At 41.9% G+C, this 24322-nt stretch overlaps 1 protein-coding gene across 1 annotated transcript in view; it reads right to left on the bottom strand.

Moving 5' to 3' along the window:
• Positions 1-24322, bottom strand: part of LOC109929384 (E3 ubiquitin-protein ligase RNF123) — a 279987-nt gene that overhangs the window by 97317 nt on the left and 158348 nt on the right. The window contains exon 17 of the mRNA XM_048606242.1: positions 23797-23881. Coding sequence (XP_048462199.1) covers positions 23797-23881 — 85 coding nt within the window. The remainder of the gene's footprint in view (positions 1-23796; positions 23882-24322) is intronic.

Genomic DNA, 24322 nt, shown 5'->3' with positions numbered 1-24322 from the left:
TAGCATGCCCACAATATCAGGTTTCCGTTAAGTTGCTTGACATCAGGTGCAGAAGTGATGAGAATGAAAGACAGGGCTCAGTCTCTTTGGCTCACCTCCTGCGCCTATTCTCTAGATTTTGCTCTGTCCCTGGTCTTCAACTTCTGTTTATGTTTGTTCACAGGGATCAGGAAGCCACTGAGGTCAGCATTAATTGCCCATCTCTAATTGTTCTGGAGAAGGTGGTGGCGAACTGTCTCTTGAACCACTGCATTCAGTGGGGGTGTAAGTACACCCACAGTGCTGTTAGAAAAGAAGTTCCAGGATATTGAACCAGCAAAAGTGAAAGAACAGCCATGTAGTTTCAAGTCAGGTTGTGTGTGATTTAGAGGGAACTTGTAGATAGTAGTGTTCCAACACATCTGCTGTCCCTGTCTTTCTTGGTGGTATAGGTCACAGGTTTGGAAGGTGCTGTCGAAGGAACATTGGTGTAATGCATCTTGTACATGGTACATACTGCTGTCACTGTGTGGTGGTGGAGTGAGTGAATGTTGGAGGTGGTTGATGTGATGGATGAGGTGCCAATCAACTGGCAGCTTTGTTCTGGATGGTGTTGAGCTTCTTCAGTGCTACTGGAGATGCAGTCATCCACGCAGGTGGAATACTCCTGATTTGTACCTCACAGATGGCAAGCAGGTTTGGGAAGTGAGTTATTTTGCACATAATTCTGAGCTTGATGAAGGAAATGAGTAGTGCTCGCCATGAGGTGTGAAATTACAATGAGACGCTTGACATTGTCACTCAAAGTTGTGATTTAGTAACAAGCAGACCTTAATAGTTCTTCAAGAATAAAGACAGTTGTCCAACTGGATCTACTAATGCAGTTTTTAATAGCTGGGTGAGAGATGGAATGGTAATACTGGAACTGATCCACCAATTTGGATTGTTGCTGTGATTAAGGTTCAGCCATAAGATTTGATAACTGCATACTTAATGTAATTAACATTAATGGCATCGAAGATCTTACTTACACTGTGTGCCCAGACTCGAGAGTTGAAGACAGCCAGAGTTCGCTGCTCAGTTTCTGTAAAGGAGGTTTAGAATGGTGCCCAGTAAAGGAAAGGATAGGGAACACAGCTCTGTCTATTAATGAGGGAACACATAGCAGAATGGCAACTGGCACTTGTTAGACAGAACTGGAGTAGTGTGTGCAGTTCTGGTCACTATATTAAAGATAGGATGAGATTGCACTGGACAGGATGCATGAAAACAAAATTGCTGTAAATCACGGTGGGTCGGGCAGCATCCATGGAGAGACAGCAAGCTAACATTTTGAGTCTAGATGAAGAATCATTCATCTGATGAAGAGTCTCTAGACTTGAAACGTTAGCTTGCTCTCTCTCTCCATGGATGCTGCCTGACCTGGTGCGATTTCCAGCATATTGGTTTTCAGTACAGATTCCATAATCTGCAGTAATTTGCTCCTACTTCCTAGCATGCTGCTAGGTTGGAGGGTCTGATCCATGAATAAAAATTGGATAAGCTCAGATTGTTTTCCTTAGAGCAGTAAGGGTTGAGAGGGAACTAGATAGAGGTGTATAACATTATGATAGGATGGATAGGATTTAAGGTAAGAGGTTAAGAGGGGAGTTGAAGAGAATTTTTTTCACTCAGCATGGTGGGAGTCTGGAACTCACTGCTTGCAAGGGTGGTTGAATCAGAAACAGTTGTAACATTTAAATAGTTTTTAAGATGTACAAGCATTGCCAGAACCTCCAGGGCTGAGTCAAGATCTAGAAAATGGGATTAGTGTGTAGAATCATGCAGTACAGAAGAGGCCTTTTGGTCCATCAAGTCTGTGTATTCCAGGCCCCTACCATCTCAGGGTGAAAATAAAAATCCTCAGGTCCTACAACTAAGAAGCTTTTCCTAAACCTCCTGCCTTTCACCTTAAAATCATGTTTCATTGTTATTGATCCTTCAACAAAGGAGAACAGCTGCTTTTTATTTCACCGTGTCCACATCCCTCAAATCTTATACACCCCCCTCAGGTTTGCCCCTCAATTTTCTTTGCTCCAAAGAAAGCAACCAGAGATTATCCAGCCTCTCTTTCTAGCTGAGACCTTTTGTTGACTAGTAAGGATATGATAGACTGAATAACCTCCTTCTCCAACGTAAATGTCTGAGTGTCTACGGAAGGCAAGAGTAGCTGAGGGAAGTAGGCAGAATACCTGATACAAAGCAGACTGCAAAGATTCAACTGAATGGAGAACTAACAAGAAGGGAAAGTCAGACTGAGTTTATTAACCCACTTGTCAGAGTAACCATTTTACCCCACTTGCCCAATCAAACCCCTCATAATCTTGAATATCTCTTAGATTTTTGCTTAACATTTCCTGTTCGAAGAAGAACAATTAAAAGGTTCTCCGGTGTTTCCACATAACTGAATTCCTGGGATCAGCTTGTGAACCTCCCTATGTACCTATTGTATAATTTAGATTATTCTGCCTTTTGCATACTGTTTCTCCTAAACATAGGTACATCGGACTTTGGAGCAGGAGCAGGCCCTTTGGCCCTTCAAGCCTAATCTGTCATTCAGTAAGATCGTGGCTGATCAGGTTGTGATCTCAGCTCCAGTTTTGTGCCTGCCTGCCTGCTCCATAACCCCAGATTTCTTGTCTATTAAAGATCCAACTAACTCAACCATGAATACATTTGTCATAGCCTCCACTGCTTTCTAGTGAAGAGAATTCCATACAGTAACAAACACTACCCCATCTCTTTCTTAAAAATGAAACCTCTTGTTCTTAAACAGTGTCCCCTCATTCTAGTCTTCCTCACAAAAGGTAATACCTACCCTACTAAAACCTCTCAAGATCTTACATGTAGTAATGACATCATTTCTAAGGTTTTGGAGTAGATCTGTAGCTTGGGTTGTGGGTGTTGAGGTTGGTTGGCTCGCCGAGCTGGTTTGTTGTTCCACAGACGTTTCGTTACCGTGCTTGGTAACATCCTCAGTGCAGCCTCTGATGAAGCGTCAGTGTGTTTTACTGCCTGGTTTTTAAACTCGGGGGTCCGTTGCGATGGATTGCCTCACTTCCGGGTTTCCTCCGTAGTGGAACGTATATGGGGTCGAGTTCAATGTGTTTATTAATAGCCTGCTTCGTGGAGTGCCATGCTTCCAGGAATTCTCGTGCTAGTCTCTGCCTAGCCTGTCCCAGGATCTTGGTGTTGTCCCAGTCAAAGTCGTGGTTCTCCTTGTCCATGTGGATTGAGATGAGTGAGTATTGGTCGTGTCTTTTTGTAGCCAGTTGGTGTTCATGTACTCTTGTTGTTAGTTTCCTTCCTGTTTGTCCGATGTGGTGTTTCTCGCAGTCTCTGCAGGGGATCTTGTAGATGACACTGGTCCTGCCCATGGAGGGGAGGTATTGGCAGAATACCTCTTCCAAGTGTTCAAGGATAATGGATATCCAACAAACTGGGTCAGGAGATGCCTACAGGAACAGCATCAGAAAGATTCTACATGCCCCGACACACTCATCACACTACCCTACATCAGGAACACGTCAGAACTCACCACGAGACTTCTACGACCACTGGGCATCAGAGTGGCACACAAACCCACATCAACCCTACGACAAGTGCTCACCCGAATTAAAGACCCACTCCCCGCCATGGACAGGACCAATGTCATCTACAAGATCCCCTGCAGAGACTGCGAGAAACACTACATCGGACAAACAGGAAGGAAACTATCAACAAGAGTACATGAACACCAACTGGCTACAAAAAGACACGACCAATACTCACTCATCTCAATCCACATGGACAAGGAGAACCACGACTTTGACTGGGACAACACCAAGATCCTGGGACAGGCTAGGCAGAGACTAGCACAAGAATTCCTGGAAGCATGGCACTCCACGAAGCAGGCTATTAATAAACACATTGAACTCGACCCCATATACGTTCCACTACGGAGGAAACCCGGAAGTGAGGCAATCCATCGCAATGGACCCCTGAGTTTAAAAACCAGGCAGTAAAACACACTGACGCTTCATCAGAGGCTGCACTGAGGATGTTACCAAGCACGGTAACGAAACATCTGTGGAACAACAAAACAAGCTCGGCAAGCCAACCAACCTCAACAATGACATCATTTCTTATTCTTCTAAACTCCAATGGATATAGACCCAATCTGCTCAGCCTTTTTTCATAAGATAAGCCTTTCATCCCAGAAATGAGTCCTGTGAATCTTCTCTCAGCTGCTTTTCCAACACAATTATATCTTCTTTCAAATAAAAAGTTCAAACTGCACCTAGTATTCCAGATGTGATCTCACAAAGTCCCTGTACACCTGCAGTAAAGCTTCCTTATTGCATTTGGCTTCTCAATCACTTAATACACCTGCATAATAACATTTTGAGATTCATGTACAAAGACACCCAGATCCTTCTACACCACTGAGTTCTGACATCTCTCTCCATTTAAATGGATAAGTTCACATTTTCCATCATTGTACCCCATCTGCCAAATCTTTATTGACTCAATTAAGCTATTTGTATCTCTTTGCAGACTCTCTGCTTCCGCTTGACAATTACTGACGTTCCTATCTATCCTGATTTCACAATCACCTGCAATAATCTGCATTTTTAAAATTAATTCATGGAATGTAGGTATTTCTGGGCCAGCATTTATTACCCATCCCTAATTACCTTTCAGGTGGTGGTGAGCTACCTGCTTTAACTGCTGCAATTCATGCGCATTGGGTAGACCTATAATTTTGTTAGGAAGGAAATTCCAGGATTTTAACCCAGCAACAGTGAAGAAACGGTGATATGTTTCCAAGTCAGGATGGTTAGTGGCTTGGAGAAGAATTTGCAGGTGGTGTGAGATTTGCCACCAATCATTCACTATTTATTACACTATCAGCAAGTTTTATGCCATCTACATACTTTAAAATTGGGCAGTGATGGACCTAATGGCAATTGAGCTGATGTTGATCAGTATGCACAGCATTTGAGATGACTTATAGGGGTCGCAGAGTTTCAGATGAATTCAAACTTACAGGCCTCTCCAAGATGGAAAGCTGTTCAAGGGATGTCAAGTTCAGGGGTACAAAGGCACAGTTGAGGATTTCAGAAGCATGGGTTGAGGTGGTGGGATGAGGAAGAATAATTTTGGGAAAGTCAAAGTAGGCAGTCTTGGAGGTGGATTTGTGGTCACGGCCTCTGTTAAAGCTCAGATAGAATGGAATGGTTTGGTTCAGTTTCAAACAGTGACTCCAGTCCTACAGTTTGTGGTTGTCTCTTAATGCCTTTACGGTAGGCAACAAATGTTTCCAATTTCAAGACCAAAAAGAAATAGGTGCAGTGACGTACATAAGACAACGCAAGCACTGCCATTATGTTCATTGTCAATCTCTGGAGTTCCTGAAAAGGCACACAGTGGCAAGTGGACAGTTTTGACCCAAAGCATTCATACATTGGAGTCTTACATACATAGTCTGAGAATTAAGGTTAGTCCAGACAGGAGAAATGTTAGGGAAACACTTCTACACATAAGAGATGGTAGAGTTTTGGAACTCTCTTCCACAAATAGCAGTTGTGCTAGATTAGTTGTTAGTTTTGAATCTGAGATAGATAAATTTTAATTAAGCAAAAGTATTGAGGGTCATAGACCCAAGGCAGGTAGAGTATATGGAGTTAGGTCACAATCCAACCATGATCTCACTGAATGGTTGAATAGGCTAAGGGACTGAATGGTCTACTCCTGTCCTTATCTTCCTATACTGTCCTCCCACTAAACCAGAATCAGTTTGTAACTTGGATTTCCTGATTACTTGTGTTTGACAGGATCTAATAAATACATCATACAGCTCTGTGCATGAAGACTTGTTAAACTTACAAACAATTCACAAAGTTGCTACATTGACGTGATCCAGACAAATTGGTTTTATTGAACCACATTAATTAGAATAAAAGTACCCCAAAAATGTTCAGATTTTGAGAATCTCTTGTAAAAATGAATCTCTCAGGGCTACTGAGGTAGATGGTTACTGGGCAGGTGGCAACTGTACCTCATTTACAGAGGGTGGCATGGTGGCACAGTGGTTAGCACTGCTGCCTCACAGCACCAGGGATCTGGGTTTGATTCCAGCCTCAGAGAGTGGAGTTTGCACATTCTCCCCATGTCTGTTTGGGTTTTCTCCGGGTGGTCCGGTTTCCTCTCAGAGTCCAAAGATGTGCAGGTTAGGTGGAATGGCCACGCTAAATTGCTCATAGTGTCTAGGGTGGGAAATGCAGGGGTAGGGTAGGGGTTAAGTCTGGCTGGGAGACTCTTCGGAGGGTCGGTGTAGATTCGATGAACCAAATGGCCTGCTTCCACACTGTAGGGATTCTATGATATGATGATTCTATGAGATGGATCTATTTAATCAACTGTAAACATAGGAATCTGATGGCAAAGTAGGAGGTACCTGTGTGATCATAACTATACCTGTAATTTTAATATGCGTACAGTCTGTTAATCAGCAAAGTTTCCACCAGGGAAATCAGCCAAAAATGTCAACCCATCCAGAGAACTGTCCAACACAGAATTCCTCAACCCAATGTGCAGTTTGAACACCTGTCTATAACAGACAGCGTAGAGGCAAGGCAGAAATGGGATTTTTTTTTCTTTCCTGGTAATTAGTTTTGCTGCTGGTATACAAATGCACACAGCATGAAACTGCACCACTCAACTTGAAATGGCAGTCACACAAAAAGATGAGGTCAGGATAGCTAGTATGACAAATGGAGAATTATCACACTGCTGGAGCAGGGCTGATGATGAGATTGAAGCTGAGACCAATTATTGGGCTGAGTACAGAGAGCTATCCTTTGTATCTAATAATTCTACAACTAACCATGAGCATTACTTGCAGCTGACAATAGGTGCCCGCAAAGAAGAAAGAAGTATTGCATTCTCCAGCCCTAGAACCCTTCATGTTGCTGAACACAAAATTGATGAAAATGATGATCAATTTGTGCTGGGAGACAACAAGGTGCAGGGCTGGATGAACACAGCAGGCCAAGCAGCATCATAGGAGCAGAGAGGCTGACGTTTCGGGCCTAGACCCTTCATCTTTTGGATCCCATTTGTTACTATCCTAAATAGATTACATCAGTATCATGGAACATAATTATTCTAATTACTTTTCCTGGAAGTGTAATGTAGGGAAGATAAAATGACGATGTTTTTAGCCTTCTCTCCAGTGACCACTAGCATGTGAAACAGTTTGACAATTACAGTGGCAAATTAGCAATGATAGGAGTCTTGTTGCAAGTCATACCATTTTGTAACTTCTTCACTGGGTTTCCAGTGGGACCATGCAAATACTCTAATGTTGACAAATGACCATTCAACCATAATCCCCTCAAATATACATGTAAATAGCGCTAACAAGGAGATACATTTGAAGTAACCAGTGTATCGGTTTAACAGCTTCTCCCTCCTCCCCTTGTCTACAAATAGTAGTAAGTGCCCAGCAGCCTCTTCAATACATTGATGAGCTTGGACTGATGAGTAGCTGCAGGCTATCTTGATCATAACCAAGCACAAATTTACCCCAATCAATGTTCAGACATGTCTGGTTGTTACTGCACAACCATTGGAATCAAAATCGTATTATTGCCTGGTCTGGCAAGACTGAAACCATTTGCAAAATGAGGTTTGAGAACAGTGTAAATTACCAACTGAGCTGGCAAAACTCTTGTTGATATTGCAAGAAAATTCGAGTTGAGTGATGCAGCTTCATGAAGTTGACCACTTTGTGAGACGAACAGAAAATCAAAGTAATAGTTAGATGGAGAGGGACTGAAATATGTTACAGTACAGAGGGATTTGTGTTACTGTATATAAATCATAAAATGTTAGCATGCAGGTGAAACATGCATCTTGGAAAGCAAATGGATTGTTAGCCTGTGTTGGAAGGGAACAGAGTATAAAAGGTAGGAAAGCCTTGTCACAACTGCACAAGGCACTGATGAGGTTGCACCTACAGTATAGAATCAAAGAGTCCCACAGTGCAGAATCAGGCCATTCACCCATCGACTCCACACTGGTCCTTCCAAGAGCATCTCACCCAGACCCACTCCCCAATCCTATCCCTGAAACCCTGTAATTCCCATTGCTAATCCACCCAGCCTGCACATCCCTGGGGCACTATGGGCAATTTAACATGGCCAATCCACCTAAACTGCAAATCGTTTGGACTATGGGTTTCCTCTGAGTGTTCTAGTTTCCCCCACACAGACACGGGGAGAATGTGCAAACTCCACGGTGACAGTCGCCAGAGGCTGGAATTGAACCCGGGTCCCTGGCAGCAGTGCTAACCACTCAGCTACCTTCCCACCCTGAGCTTAGTTTAGTTGGGGAAACTTGGTCAGTATGGATGAGTTGGACTGAGGGGTCTGTTTCCATACTCTATGCCACATTGATACCGTTTGACCCCATCCATCACCTTAAACCATTACTTCCTCTGCCATCCACAGACAGTGGCAGCAATTGTGTGCCATCAACAAGATGAACTACAACAACTCACCAAGCTTGCATTCATAGCAATTTCTAAACCCATGACATCTACCACATACAAGGTCAAGGACAGCAGATGTATAGGAACAGCACAACTACAAGTTCCCCTCCAAGCCTCGTACTATCCTGATTTGGAAATATATCATTGCTGTTCCTTTACTGTCACTGGATCAAAATCCTCAAACTGCCTTCCATTGTGGGTGTATGTAACACCACAGAACTACATCAGTTCAAGGCTGCAGCTCATCACCACCTTCTCAAGAGCAATTAGGAATGGGCAAAAATTGACAACACAGACAGGGATGACCACATACCATAAACAAATGCATTTTTTAAAAAATCACAAAAAATATTTTAAGAAAAGACTAGAAATGTCCAAGTCTGCCTTCATTAATGGGCAGAGATATATCAGGTCCATGACCCTTCACTAGAACAGCCAGACCCAACAGCAACTTATGTTTACCAACTGAATTACTTGCAGCATTTTCTATTTTTATTTCAGATTTCCAGCATCCACATATTTTAATCAGGTTTCAATAAATGTCAGTTTGACAAGTGAAAAGGTTTAACCTTTCTGTGAAAAGTACAAATGCTGGCATCAGTAAGGACAAAATCGAAATTGCAGTGGGACTGTGTGAATAGCTCCAGATGCACCCTCTACATTTACAAGGCCTGTGGGTACATCTGAGATGCCAACACTAATGACATACCATTTGTTTTTATGATCAGTTCAGTCTGGGTATCTCCTATATACATCATCATGCAATCTTAGGGCAAACAAAGCTCCAGTAAATAGTTCATTTTGAAGTTCTGTAAGCATGGAGAAGGCTTTTTCGTATGTTACATACATCGTCTCTGGAGGGAGCTAGGCTAAAGAATAGAGACGTGGGTCAGCACAAGCCAAGGTTCTCTCACATCTAGAGATAGCAATTAAGCAATTCAATTGCTTAAAACACAAAGCATTAGTAAAATTCTTGCTACTGTAATTAAATTTTAGGGCATTAACAGGATCCTCTGAAACTAACTGGGAAAAATCCCAACCACTTCCTCCAAAGAAGTGTTACGTCTATCTCTCTTAATGCTCTAAATAAAACAACCTACATTTATATGGTGCCTTCACATAGTAAACGATCCCAACTCTCTTTAGGGAAGTCCAAACAGACAAAAAAAATGACAATATCAGTAACAAAGACCCAGAATTTTCCTTAATAGAGGATTCTATATCTGTATTTTGTAAAGGAAATGGAGTTACACAGTGAACTGCAATGTAGGATTGGTGTCAGTGTCATATGGTAAGGCACCATCACTTAGATGCTAAGAGACCAGTTCATCATTAGAACACCAAAGAACAATATCCTGTTAACACAGAGAGCATGCTAAGCACTTCTGTTTTCTACTCCTTGTGCCACAGCAAAGGACATGGTTAGACGGTGAGACAGATATAAGCAGAATTCATACAATTCATGCAGGGGAAATAGGGACAACATTTGAACTGCAAGCCAGTTTTTCAAGCGTGATGGATCTTCTGTTACAATGCTTTGTGAATCTCCTTGTGCTCCTACCAAGTAGTGTTATTTTCTCTACTACCTCAGGCAATGTGAAATAGAATTAGCATTCCCCAGTTTTTGGAATTTACCACATCCAGAGTTCACTACTAAGTCAGGGTTCTGTGAGCCTGAGAGGAAGCAGACATGGGTTTCAGCTCATGCTGATTATGGAACTGAACACGTTGTTGTTTTCATTAATAAAAGGTGTTTGGGAAAAGGTCAGGGTGAAACAGAGCTCAACAGATCCCCAAAAGAGTCAGCCAACATGTCACACATGAATGCAGCATCTCAATTCTTTTAGAAATAGCTGAGCCAGACACTTTAACCAACTATTTGCACTCTACCCAACAAATCACTATGTTGGAAGACAGAATAAATTACTATGGACAAATCTCCATTGACTCACTGTTTATCTGAACTAGCGCCAACGAATTTCCCTCTTCCTTAGTGCTGATGTTGGACTGAGAGTATAGATACAGTCAAGGGCTTATACAATCAAAGAGTCATATAGCACGGAAACAGACCCTTTGGCCCAACTTGTCCATGCTGACCAGGTTTCCTAAACTAAAACAGTTCCATTTGCCTGTATTTGGCCCATATCCCTTCAAACCTTTCTTATCTATGCACCTGTTCAACTGTCTTTTAAACGCTGTAATTGTATTTACTTCTACCATTTCCTCTGGCAGCTTGTTCCATATACGCACCACTTCTCTGTGTGGAAAAAGTTGGCCCTTAGGTCCATTCTAAATCTTACCCTTCTCACCTTAAACCTACTTCCTCCAGTTTTGGACTACACTACCCTGGAGAAAAGACCTTGGCTGTTCACCTTAACTAATACCCCTTACGATTTTATAAAGCTCTATAAGATCACCCCTCACGGCTTCTTACACTCCAGGGAAAAAAAGTCTGAGCCTATCCAGCCTCTACTTATAACTCAAACCATCCAGTCTCAGTACCATTTTTTCTGCACCCTTTCCAGGGTAATAATATCCTTTCCAAAGTGCAGTGACCAGAATTGTACGCAGTACTCCAAATGTAGCCTTACCAACGTTTTACAAAGCCATAACATGACATCCCAATTCAATGTTCTGACCAATGAGGCAAGCGTGCCAAATTCTTCTTCACCACCATGTCTATCTGTGATGCTACTTTCAATGAACTCTGTACCTGCACCGCTAAGTCTCTCTATGTTCGACAACACTCCCCAGAGCCCTATCATTGATTGTGTAAGGCCTGCCATGGTTTGTGTTACCAATATCGCACATTTATCTAAATTAAACACCACCTGCCATTCGTGGGCCCACTGGCCTGTTGATCAAAATCCCATTGCACGCTCAGATGACCTTCTTCACTGTCCACTATACCAGCAATTTTGGTGTCATCACAAATTTACTCATCACACCTCCTACATTCTCATCCAAATTGTTTATATAAAGGACAAACAATAGTGGACCCAGCACCAATCCTGGTGGCAAACCGCTAGTCACAGGCCTCCAGTCTAAAAAACCACCCTCTACCACCACCCTCTGCCTCCTACCATCAAACCAATTTTGTATCTAACTGGCTAGCTATCCCTAGATCCCATGTGATCTAACCTTACTAACCAGTGTACCATGTGGAAACTTGTCAAAGGCCTTGCTAAAGTCTGCGTAGACAACGTCTACCACTCTGCCTTCATCTATATTCTCGGTCACCTCTTCCAAAAACCTCAAACAAGTTTGTGAGACATGATTTCCCAAATGCTGACTATCTCTAATCAGTCCTTGACTTTCCAAATGCATGTAGATCCTGTCTCTCAGACTCCCTTCCAAAAACTTACCCACCACTGATATCAGACTCACCAGTCTGTAGTACCCTGGTTTTTCCTTGCAGCGTTTCTTAACTAATGGCACAACATTAGCCACCCTCCAGTATTCCAGCATTTCATGTGTGGCTGTCATTGGTACAAATATCTCAGCAAGGGACCCCGCAATTTCTTGATCAGGTCCTGAGGATTTATCTACCTTTATGCATTTTAAGACCTAAAGCAACTCCTCTTCTGTAATGTCGACTCTTTTCTCAAATTTATTTCCCTGAGTTCCCTAGCCTCTATGCCTTTCTGCACAGTAAATACGGATGTGAAATACTGTTTTAGGATCTCACCCATCTCCTGTGATTCCACACATAATGGCCTTGTTGTTCTTTAAGGGGCTAGTCTCTCGCTTGTTACTCTTTTGCCCTTAATATACTTGTAGAATCTCTTTCAATTCTCCTTAACCTTATCTGCCAAAGCTATCTCGTGCTCCCTTTCTGCCCTCCTGATTTCCCTCGTAAGTGTACTCCAACATCCCCATACTCCTCCAGGGATTCACTTGATCTCAGCTGTCTATATCTGACATATCCCTCCTCCTTATTCTTGGCCAGAGCCTCAATATCTCCAGTTCTCCAGTGTTCCCTAGTCCTGCCACCCATGCCCTTCACTTCAACAGGAACACGCTGGCCCTGAACCATCAATAACTTATTTTTGAAAGCCTCCCACTTACCAGATGTCCCTTTGCCTGCAAACAGCCTCCCCCAATCAACTTTTGAAAGTTCCTGTCTAACACCATCAAAACTAGCCTTACTCTAATTTAGAACCTTAACTTTAACTAGTCCTATTCTTTTTCCTAGCTATTTTGAAACTAATACAATTATGGTCCCAAAGTGCTCCCCCACTAACACTTCAGTCACTTGCCTGTCTCGTATTTCCCCAAGAGAAGGTGGAGTTTTGCCCCCTCTCTAGCAGGGCCATCTATACACGGATTGAGAACATCTTCTTGAACACACTGAACAAATTCCTTTCCCATCCAAGCCCTTGACACTATGACACTCCTTGTCTATATTTGGAAAGTTAAAATCCCCTACAACTACAACCCTGTTATTCTTACAGCTAATTGCGATCTTCCTACATATTTGCTTCTCAATTTCCCACTACTGGGTGGCCTATATTACAATCCCATCAAAGTGATCACCCCTTTCTTATTTCTCAGTTCTACCCATATAGCTTCACTATCTGCCTCCTCTGTGCTCCTCAGTGCATCAAGTGCCACTCCAACCAATCCATGCAGTCTAAGAGGAGCTGCAGCCTAACACACTTCCTGCAAACATAGTCGCCAGGGATAGTCAACTGCTCCCTGATCTCTTACATCTGACAGGAGGAGCATAACACTCTACTGACTGCCATCTCTGTCCCTTTAACAACTAGTGGACTTGGGGAAAAGAATGGTCTCACCTTACCCTTATGCTGTTGCTGCTCGCGCTCCTCACCAAAGCCTGGTATTCACCGAGGCCCTCTCTTAGATCTAACCAGCAGCACCTTGACCACAAAGCAGCCCCTTGCAAAAATAGCCGGAACAAGACACAGCAATGCCTCTGTCCTTCACTTGACTAAACTCCCACACTGGCTCAACTCCCGGTGATTGCACTCTCTTGCCAGTTGCTTCTTGAAGCACTTTGTAGAAAGCCTCACAAAATATAATCAATGAAAGCCAAGTAAAGGGTTTCCCCATAACCATACAGGTGATAAACTGTTTAAAGCCACAGCCTAACGCATGAAGTTTATGACAAAATGAAACCATGCCTGCCCATTTTATAATTACAATGGAGGTCATTTACTTGTGTTCAAAGGATAAATCTCATCAATTTTTCTCCCTTGGTCTCCCTAGGTAAATTACAAACCAAGGGAGAATGGACAACCCGCTCCCCAAATGACCTGGGGATGATGAGACCAGACAGGAAGAGTCTCTGATCTTCCTTTCTTCCTGCAGCTCAGACAAATGGTGGAACAGACGAGGGAAAGACTTCACTGTGACAGAAGTTAGACCTGTGTTGTTATCATGTTGTGAGATTGGGACCACAGTGCATCGCTATTTGCTACTAGGGAAATCTCTACCAAATAACTTTCAAAAAACATCCAACCTTGCTGAAAGGGGCTGCTTTGTGAAGCTCTGATGGATGTTGTGTGGAGATTAAATCTAATTTTGGCAGGCGTGAAACCATTTTCTGTAATTACAATACGGTTAATTGGTTATGCTAATTAGAATTTGCATACAAATGAGGTTAATCAGGATTGGACTTTCCAGATAATTCAGCAGACTGAATGTCATCACACTGATAGCAATGAGTTTGCAAAGTCAGATCACTCCAAGTCTTCAGAGCTGGTATGATTAGAAAGCTAGGAACATCACATTTCTGACTACAGCCATATTCAGAGCTGTAGGGCCTTGCAATGACAATCCCGTGGATGCTAGAAAACAAATTTACTGTAAATAATGCACCAAGTCAGGAAAGCATTATTACTTCATTCCAAAATAGCAGCAACTGCTGTCTGCTTGCCCTTCCACGAACTGCTCTTGCTGGATACTGCTCAAGACACAACTCCAGAGATTTCTGACTCTCAGTTCTTTCTTTTCTCATCTTTGAGGTACAGTCTCCAGCTCTTGAAGAGAAACTGACTCTTTTCTCAAATTCTAATTTCAATGGCCTTGACAAAACCAATGAAAATGCCTCAAGTTTGACTACTGATTGATATAGCGTCCTGCTCCTCAACATCCTTCCGATCAATTGCAAGGTATGTGCTTGGGTCTTCCACTGCTCCATGCTTCATCAACCTGCATTCATTTCACTTAAACTCCTTTTTGAAAATGCATTCTTTACTCAGAGAATTGATTTATATCACCTTTAACTCTCAAACCGCTGCCCTCTCAGAAAATTTTCAGAATCTACAGAAGTTGAGGTTAACTCTTGTTACCCATTAGCTTGAAAATTCAGGTAGTCAGAATTACTACAATGATTTTTCTGAATCACTATTCTTGGCCATCTTGTTGGCACTTCTTCCCTTTGCTTTTGAACACTAGCTTGCTGACTAGGAACACTCCAAAGCCTTTGGGAGATGCACCACCAAACAACTTGCCATTATTTACCTCTTTGTCTCACTAGTTTGATGGCTTTACCACTAGTCTCACGTATTTATATTAGTGTAGCCCTCACTGATGCCACATTCATCAAACACTGCCTTGATGTCCAGGGAATCACCCCAGCCTCAGTTCTGGAGTTCAGACCCTTTGTCCATTTTTGGACCAAACTATAATGAAGTCTGGAAGCAGGTGGTCTTGTAGCAAGTGCATCTGATGTTGAAAACACCCTCTGTCAGTTTACCGATGATTCAGAGTGGACTGATGGGGCCACGATTGTTGAATCAGATTTGACCTGCTTTATGTGGAAAGGAGAGATCGAGAATTTTTTTACTTTAAGATGCCAGTGTGTGGCTGTACTAGGGACAAATAGGAGAGACATGCAGCTAGTTACTAGAGTACAGTTCTTCAGCATTACACTCAGAAATTTATTGGAATTCCTATAAACCTATAGTCACACCCAGTACGCGCAGCCATTCCAACAACGTGCACTTAATTTAACAGCTGACAATTGGTTTTTGTGGTGATAGAGATGTCAAGAGGAATCTGAAAGGGATGTTCCACTTGGCACCTCTGGTTCAAGATGGCTTTGCTATCAGTTGTTAGGTTCTGTCATCAATGATAGGGATGTTCATGGAACCCTCACCTCTGGGTAGTTTTTTTAATTGCCCAGCATAATTCACATTTAATACCCTGCTCTCACACATTACAGTTCTCTACAGATATAGTGAAATAGATTTTTAATGATTCCCAGTCACTCAAGCATTTGTCACATATTCAGCTAATGAATGAATGTATCCATCATGCTCCAGCTGCAATGGAAATTTAGGACACTGAGTAAGTGATGTCAGAAAAACTGAACACACTTCCACATACATCAAGACAAAAGGACAGACCCTCACCAACTCCACTGACACTTATCCACAGTATCCTAGCTTCTTCAAACCTGCAACACAACTGCAATAGGTTCATCTACTGAGCAGTGATCATGGGGCAATGCTACACTGCAATCAAGTAAGTTTGCAAAACAGTACCTCTGAATTCACTCGCAGGCTGAAAAATTAGCAAGAGGAATACAGATTTGAAAATATCATAGATTATTGTTTAGGGAGGCACCCATCAAATTCAGATTTTGAACGCACAAATGTAAATACACACACAGGCTAGGTAACACTGATGTGTTTTGAGCACAAATTGCTGGGAATACGATATAGCAGCAAAAATGATGATTCAGCCAGAAAGGAGGCATTGTTGGTTCTGGTGTTGAGGAACAAGGTAGGCCCAAATGAACCAAGTGTCTGTGGGGAACATTTGGGTAAGAACGATCATCGTATCACAAGGTTTAGAAGATTAATGGAGAAGACAAAGCAGCAATCCTAAAGAGAGATGCAAAGTATCCATTTACTTCATATCACAAGGTTCAGATGATAAATGGAGAAGACAAAGCAACAACCTAAAACAGAATTTCCTGACGAGAGATGCAAAGTACCCATTTACTACTACAGCCATAATCACTGCCTCCATGTGTAAATTCCCTTACAGTCCCTAATTAACATTGCCACTTTTGTTCTCACTCTTTTCTACTTATTCACTTTTATGTTAGGCTACTCTTCTCATCCCATACACTGTCTTTCTCTCTCATTTCCTCTCCCCCATTTCCCCTTTGAACTATCCTTATTCACTCTGGGTCTCGCTTGTACTGTCAGCCTGACATCTGGGATGCATGCGCTATTTCAGTTTCATTTTACTCTCACTCACTTCTGAAACCTAAAGAGTTCTAGCTCGGCTTGTCTTATCATTGTCACTTGTAGGATCAGACTTTGGCTGTACCCAAACCATCTACTCTTTTAATGGCAAGCGTTATAGTTTTATCTGCTGATCTTCAAACCCACTAAGCAAATTCATTTACATCCCACTATAACTAAATAATTTTACTCTGGATTAGTCTTTTCTCCATTTCCTTGGCTAATCTAAATGTTGGGATACTTTGGCTGCCATTTCAGAAAACTCTGTCCCAATTACCATGAGGGCAGACAGATGCAGGGTTGAGTGCTGGGAATACAGCAATGAGAACTGCAAAGTTTCAGGACTACAACTAGTGCAAGTACGTGCTGTTTTTTTTGCTACTTCAACATGTCCCCCATGGATTTACTGATAATTATTTTAAGGATACATGCAGGGAAATAACAAGCATCGGACACAGAAAGCATAAGGGACTTTGTTTCAGCTATTCATTGTGTAGACGACAGTGCAACAATCCCTCACTGGAGCATCAGGTTTACTTTTCTGGGTCAAATCCTGGAATGGAGCTCAGAAGCAACAGTGGTACTGACTGAGCCACAACTAACAACACAAAACAGCTATAACCCTGGCGTGGTCAATCATAACTAATTCAGATCTTTGCTCTGGTTTAATTTCAAAACAATTTGAAGGTTAAATGTCATTTTGTCCACAATGATGCAAATAGCACATTACAAACACCTCAGAATTTCAATGTCCAAGTGTGTTAGTGACATCCTTTTAACAATTCATGACAAAATACACACGGCCCAAAACCTGGGTACTTTAAAAATAAGTTGAAATCCCATTGATGGTTAGGCAACCAGATGGATATATTAACAGTTCTTCATCCGGGCCACAGCACTGCAGGGAAAGGCAAGGTCTTCAGTATGGAAATCAAATTGAGGTAAGGGCAACACAGAACTCACATGCATTGGAAAAACACATCCCTGTTCATTTATAGTGAACATCAAGAGCCCTAAGTCCACTGTTTTTATATTGAATTGTTTGCTCAATTACATAATCTATCTGCACTAAGTAAAGACAGAAGCTGGCTGTATCTGGTGTTTCAGCGACTGGAATTGGTTTCCTGATCTCCAACGACAACTGCAGTGAAAACTCTAGGGAATATGGACAAATACCGTATCAGAAGAACTTCTCCATAGTCAGTCACTTTATGGGAGGTTGCTTTGTGCAAATTGGATGCTGTGTTTCTTGAGCTCTAGCAGCATCTACAACTCAGAAGTGATTAATTGGATTCAGAAGAGACTCTAGACAAATTCTTCTTTTGAGTGAGAGATAGTTAAGGAACTGCTGATGCTGGAGAATCTGAGATCATAAGGTGTAGAGCTGGATGAACACAGCAGGCCAGGCAGCATCAGAGGAGCAGGAAAGCTGACGTTTCGGGTCTGGACCCTTCTTCAGAAAAGTCTTCTTTTGAGTGTTTTCTTAACTACTGAAAGCCAGCTCATGAAAAGTAAATAAAAGCAAAATACTTTAGAAAGCTGGAAATCTGAAACAAAAACAGTGCTGGAGAAACTCAGTAGGTTTAGCAGCATCTATGGAGGGAGAGAAATAGAGTTAATGCTTCAAGTCCAATATGACTCCCCTGCAGAACTGAAAGGGATTGGAAAATTGTGCTTTTTTAATGCTGTTGACAAAAAAAAACTCTTTGCTTCAAACAAAAGCAAAACACAGCAGATGCTGGAAAACTAAAACAAATGCAAAAATAAATCAGTATAATCTAGTCATTGAGTCATAAAGTTATGCAGCACGGAAACAGACCATTTGGTCCAACTTGTCCATGCTGACCAGATATCCTAAATTGTTCTATTCCCATTTGCCAGTATTTGGCCCATATCCCTCTGAACCCTTCTTATTCATGTACCCATCCAGATGCTTTTTAAAATGTTGTAATTGTACCAGCCTCTACCACTTCCTCTGGCAGTTCATTCCATACAGGCACCACCCTCTGTGTGAAAATGTTGCCCCTCAGGTCCCTTTTAAATCTTTCCCCTCATCTTAAACCTATGCCATCTAATTTTGGACTCCCCCACCCTAGGAAAAAGACTTTGGCTATTCACCCTATCCATGACCCTCACAATATTATAAACTTCTATAAGATCATCCCTCAGGCTCTGATGCTCATGCTGAAAATTAAAATAAATACAGAAGGTTGTAAACATGCCCATTACTAGTGACTGCTCAATTTTCCCATCACAACCTCAGAATTTAAAGTAATTAGTCCAGGCTGGCATTAACAGTAAAATCACAACTGCAATTCAATTAATCACACAGCTGATAATGTGATGACCTCTTAGCGGGTCAAGCTGTCTTCTAATGTTCATTCTCCCCAGGATAGTCAATCAGCCTAACAACATTTACTGTCAAATCTCACAAATGGTCAGATATCAGCAGTGACCCATTCTTAACAGTGATTAGTTGCAATCACATAGAAGCACTGAATCACAACACGCACCACGCATGTGTTTTTTTTGTTGGGAGGGGAAATATGAAAGTTCGATGTGAATAGGAGCACGGTGGTTCAGTAATGCCTCACAGTGCCAGGGACCCAGCTTTGATTCCAGCCTCAGGCAACTGTCTGTGCGGAGTTTGCACATTCTCCCTGTGTCTGTGTGGGCTTCCTCCGGGTGCTCTGGTTTCCTCCCACAGTCCAAAGATGTGCAGGTTAGGTGGATTGGCCATGCTAAATTGCCCACTGTGTGAGGAGATGTGCAGGCTCGGTGGTTTGACCATGGGAAATGCAGGGTTATCAGGGTTGAGGTGGGTGTGGGAAGGAGGCTCTTTGGAGAGCTGGTGTGTACTCAATAGGCTGATTGGTCTGCTTCCACACTGTATGGATTCAGTGAAAGTCTATGAAAGGAGCATTATAAGAAGGAAATGAGAAAAGCCACAGTGTTGGTTAGGAAATTGGAGATGACAAAAAGTTGACTAAGTCCAGAGAAAACAGCAGATACAAAGGAACCCATTACTTAAGTGAATCAACAAGCAACAGGGAGAATTGAAGCAGATAAACTTGATTCCTGTCCCTATTGTTTGACCAATACAGAATATTGCAAAACTAAGCATCTCAGCTAGTTACTAAGCTCCACCAGCATCAAGGTTCAGAGCCGAGTGAGGCTTTCACAAGTACAACACATGCACAGCCTGCACTTACACCTCTACAAAACATGGGCAGCAGCCTGTAAGTGCAACATTTAGCCAGGAAATGGCAGCTAACAGGGGAAAGCTAAAGAAAAGCGAAGAAATCAGATAGACATCAAAGCAGAACTGTTGATAGTCGAATCTCAAACATCAGAAAATGCTAGAAAGTCAGCAGGCTGGGCAGTATCTGTTAAATGCAAAACACAACAGTTTCAGACCTTTTCTTATTTTCCACAGATACTGCCTGACCTGCTGAGTGTTTCCAACATATTCATATTTTTATATCTTTCACCAGAGCATCAACTCAAGTTGATCAGTTGATAACTCACATTCAGTTTGCATTGTCAGCAGTGATTTCCTTGTGGTATTACGTCATTGAAAGTAATACCCAGGACATCAGAAAGCCTAGAGGGTTCTAGACACAAATTTGTCATAAGGCAAGATCATGTAAGACCTTCACGAGGACACCAAGCGCACTGCAAACATTCACTGCGCTGCTCTTAGATTCAAAGATTAGATCATTTGTGTTTAGCATGGTGTAGCAAAGGAGATGCCAGTTTAAAATTGCTACAATATCCCTCACTCAAACAAGTGCAGTGAACTGCTTCACAACACTACTGATGGACTACACAGTTACAGCAGTAATAACAGTGCCGTGAAATGACCTGGGATCTAGTTTTCATCTTCTACTCTGCAGCATCTCACTGCAAACCTTTTACACAGCATTAGCCCCATCATGGTTACTCATACAAGCGGAAGCATTGACTCACTGCAGCAGTATCAGTGTGCTGGCTGCAATCCATATGCAACTGGAAGTTGCAGAATTATTCTAGCAATTGTTTTCCTAACAATAATGCTTAAGCCTTGGCCGAGAGCACACCTCATAACAAAAAAGATCAGGGCACTGTGAAGGGCTGAGAGATTATACCACACAGTCAGGTTCAATAACATGCTGCGACCTTTAAGGAATATCATTTCTCTATTCACAAATCAAGGTTACTTGCCGAAAAGTTTACGTGGGGTATATTCTGAAATGTGCCCTTTGAATCTTAATACAATCATGCTTTCAAATGGGGATTACTAAACAGATGCCAGGTTAAGTCTATGGGGATCAGACAGCACACATCCGAGGGTATTCAAAGGAACAGAAAAGGAAACTTGGAATGCATTGGTTGTAATCTTCCAAAGAGCACTGGAACTAGGCACAGTCCCAGCAGTCAGAGTTGTAGAAAATCCTATATAATCATCTCTTCCTCACTTGCAATTTCACAGAGTTCATGATCATGGACAAATGATGCAAACACTCGAAATATATACAAGTAATGGGAAAAAGCTGCTTCATAAGCTTGCTTATCATCAATGACGATACAGCCAGCGTGTGACTGCAACAAACAAGACCAGCAAGTACACAAGAGTCATAATCAGTCGATCATCCATCTCGGTCTCCTCCTGAGCTCCCCAACATCTCAGAACCCAGTCTTTAGTCAATTCCACATGATATCAAAATGACTATGAGCATCGGATTCAGAAAGCGCTAAGGGCTCCAATAACAATACTGTTGTAGTGCTGAAGGCCTGTGCTCCAGAATTAGCTGTGCTTCTACCCAAATTGTCAGCAGAGCTACAACACTGGTATCTTCCAAGATGTTCTGCGAGGACAGCTTGCCCACAAAAGCCAGGGTAAATCCAGTCCAGCCAATTCATGTCTCATTAGCCTAATCTCAATCGTCAGTAAAGCGAGATAAAAGTGCTGTCAACATTTCTAACATACTGCATTACCAATAGACTCAACCAATGCACAGTTTGGGTTCCAGAATGGTTACAGCACAGGATGAGGACGTTTGGCCATTCTGTCTGTGCTGGTTCTCTTAAAAAGTAATTCACCTACTCCACTCCCCTGCTGTATCCTTGTAGCTCTGCCTGTTGTTCCTTTTTAGGAAGCAATCCAATTTCTTTTCGAATATTTTGATTGAACCTACTTCCATCTCACTGTCAGGCAGTACATTCCAGACCCTAAACACCCACTTAAAAAAGAAGCTTCTCTTCCTGTCTTCATTGCTTCTTTTGTCAATTAACTTAAATCTGTACCTTCCAGTGCTCAATTCTTCCACCAATGGACAGCTTTTCTCTATCTATTCTGTCCAGATTCTTCTCTCAGGAAAACAGTCCCAACTTCTCCAATCTATCTACATAACTGATCTTCCTGATCCCTGGAACCATTTGCATGAATCTTTCTTACCCCTGCTCAAATACCTTCTTATCCTTCCTAAAGTGTGGACATCATTGTCCATTTGAGGCTGAGCCAGAGTTTAATACAGGTTTAACAGAACCTAGTTTTTGTACTCTGTCTCCCAATTCATAAACCTTAGGATGGAACATAGGAACAGATAATTGACACTCAGTCCCTCAAGCCTATTCCACCGTTCAACGAGATCATGGCTGATCTGTGCCTTAACTCCATATACCTCCCTTTAGCCCCTATCTCTTAACACCTTTGCTCAGTAAAAATGTATCAATCTCATTTTTAAAATTAACTGACTTAGCATCACCTGCCATTTATGGAAGAGAGTTCCAAACCTCAACTGTCCTTTGTGTGTAGAAGTGTTTCCTAACATTGTTCTTGAACATTTGGCCCTAACCGGTTGACAAAACCCCCGAGTTCTAGTATTTTTAACCAGTGGAAATAGTCTTATCTTTATCCACTCTGTCTTTTCCCGTTAATATTGTGAAGACATCAATCATATCGCCCCTTAACCTAAATTTAGAGAAAAAAGGCATAATTTGTATAATCTATCCTCATAACTTAACTCCTTAAGTCCATTCTTGTAAACCCACATTGCACTCCCTCCAAGGCCGATGTATCCTTCCCATGGTGCGGTGCCCAGATCTGCACAAGTGGGGTCAAACCAGAGTTTTGTATAACTACAGCATAACTTCTGCATCTTTGTACACTAGTCCTCTAGTTTTAAAGCCAGTAATCCATTGCCGAATATTTTATTAATCACAACCTCAGCCAGACTTGCCACCTTCAATGACTTATGCACATATACACTCAGGTCCCTTTGCTGCTGCACCTGCTTTTGAATTGTATCCTTTATTTAATTCTGATCTTATTCTTCCTGCCACTTCATATTTCTCTGCATTAAATTTCATGTGTCACTTATTGGCCCTTCAACCTGTCTATAGCCTTTTGAAGTTCAACACTATCGTCATACCAGTTTTGTACTGCCTGAAAATTTTGAAACTGCGCCCTGTACACCAAGGTCTAGGACATTATTGTATAACCATCTTCAGTTGTTTCATTGATGATATTCCCTTTAACAAGATCAAAAGTGGGTATGTCTTCTGATAATTGCATAGTGTTCAGCACCATTCCCAAATTTGCACATAATGAAAAAACTGTACCCACACAACGCAAACAGCAAATTGGGTTCAGTTGCAAGTAACATCTGTGCCGCAAAAGAGCCAGGCAACGACCATCTCCAACAAAAAGAGGATGGGAGCAACTTCCAGTCAGTAGCTGAGTCATTGCTTCTGTCAGAGCTCAGTTAAAGCTCTGACACTTTGTCTTGTCTTGATAAAATTCACTGTTCGAATACACTATGAATAATTGATCAAAACCTCAGGTTTAGCTCATCAAGGGATGTCCCATTTGCTCTTTAACCAGGACTTAATAAGCAATTGCTTTATTGGGTAGTTTTTGTAAGCTTGCTTAAATAGAATAACAAAACACGAGAAAGCACAGTCAGCACACCACCATTTAAAGTGTCACATCAAGATTCAACAATGTTCTTGTTCAACCCATGTCAAACTATTTCTTACCCCTGAACATCAGAGTCAACCAGAATTCGGACAAGAATTCCTGTTACAGCTACAAGGACTGGATAATGATCCACGCTTTCCAAACCTGCGGAAAGATGTGTAAAATAATTAAGCAATACATTAGTTTCTCCTGTTTAGTGACTCCAGCCTCCAACATACTGCACTGATCTACATCAATAAAAACCATGCAAGATCAGAGCCTGAACTGAACTGAAAAGGGGCTGTAAGAGCATCCTTCAGCTAGCAGCACTTTAAGCAGCAATACAAGTTCAAATTACTCAGGTTTATTACTTCTGTTACGAATGGCAAGTTCCTAATTTTTTTTTAATATAAATCGACTGGTTCAGATATGTCATAATACAACTCTGGGTCAGGTGGGACTTGAAATCCACATGTTGTGGTCCAGAGGTAAGGGCACTACCACTGTGCCATAACAGCCTTGCACACGTTTCACACACTTACTACTTACACCACCAGGGTCAGCCAGTGGGAAGTTTCTAAGATTGTTATGTTTTTAAATTGCCTT

Source organism: Rhincodon typus, chromosome 16, assembly GCF_021869965.1.
Source record: "Rhincodon typus isolate 14 chromosome 16, sRhiTyp1.1, whole genome shotgun sequence".
Lineage (NCBI taxonomy): Eukaryota > Metazoa > Chordata > Chondrichthyes > Orectolobiformes > Rhincodontidae > Rhincodon > Rhincodon typus.
Note: the sequence above shows the minus strand (reverse complement) of the source record. Positions and strands in the feature narration are given on the sequence as shown.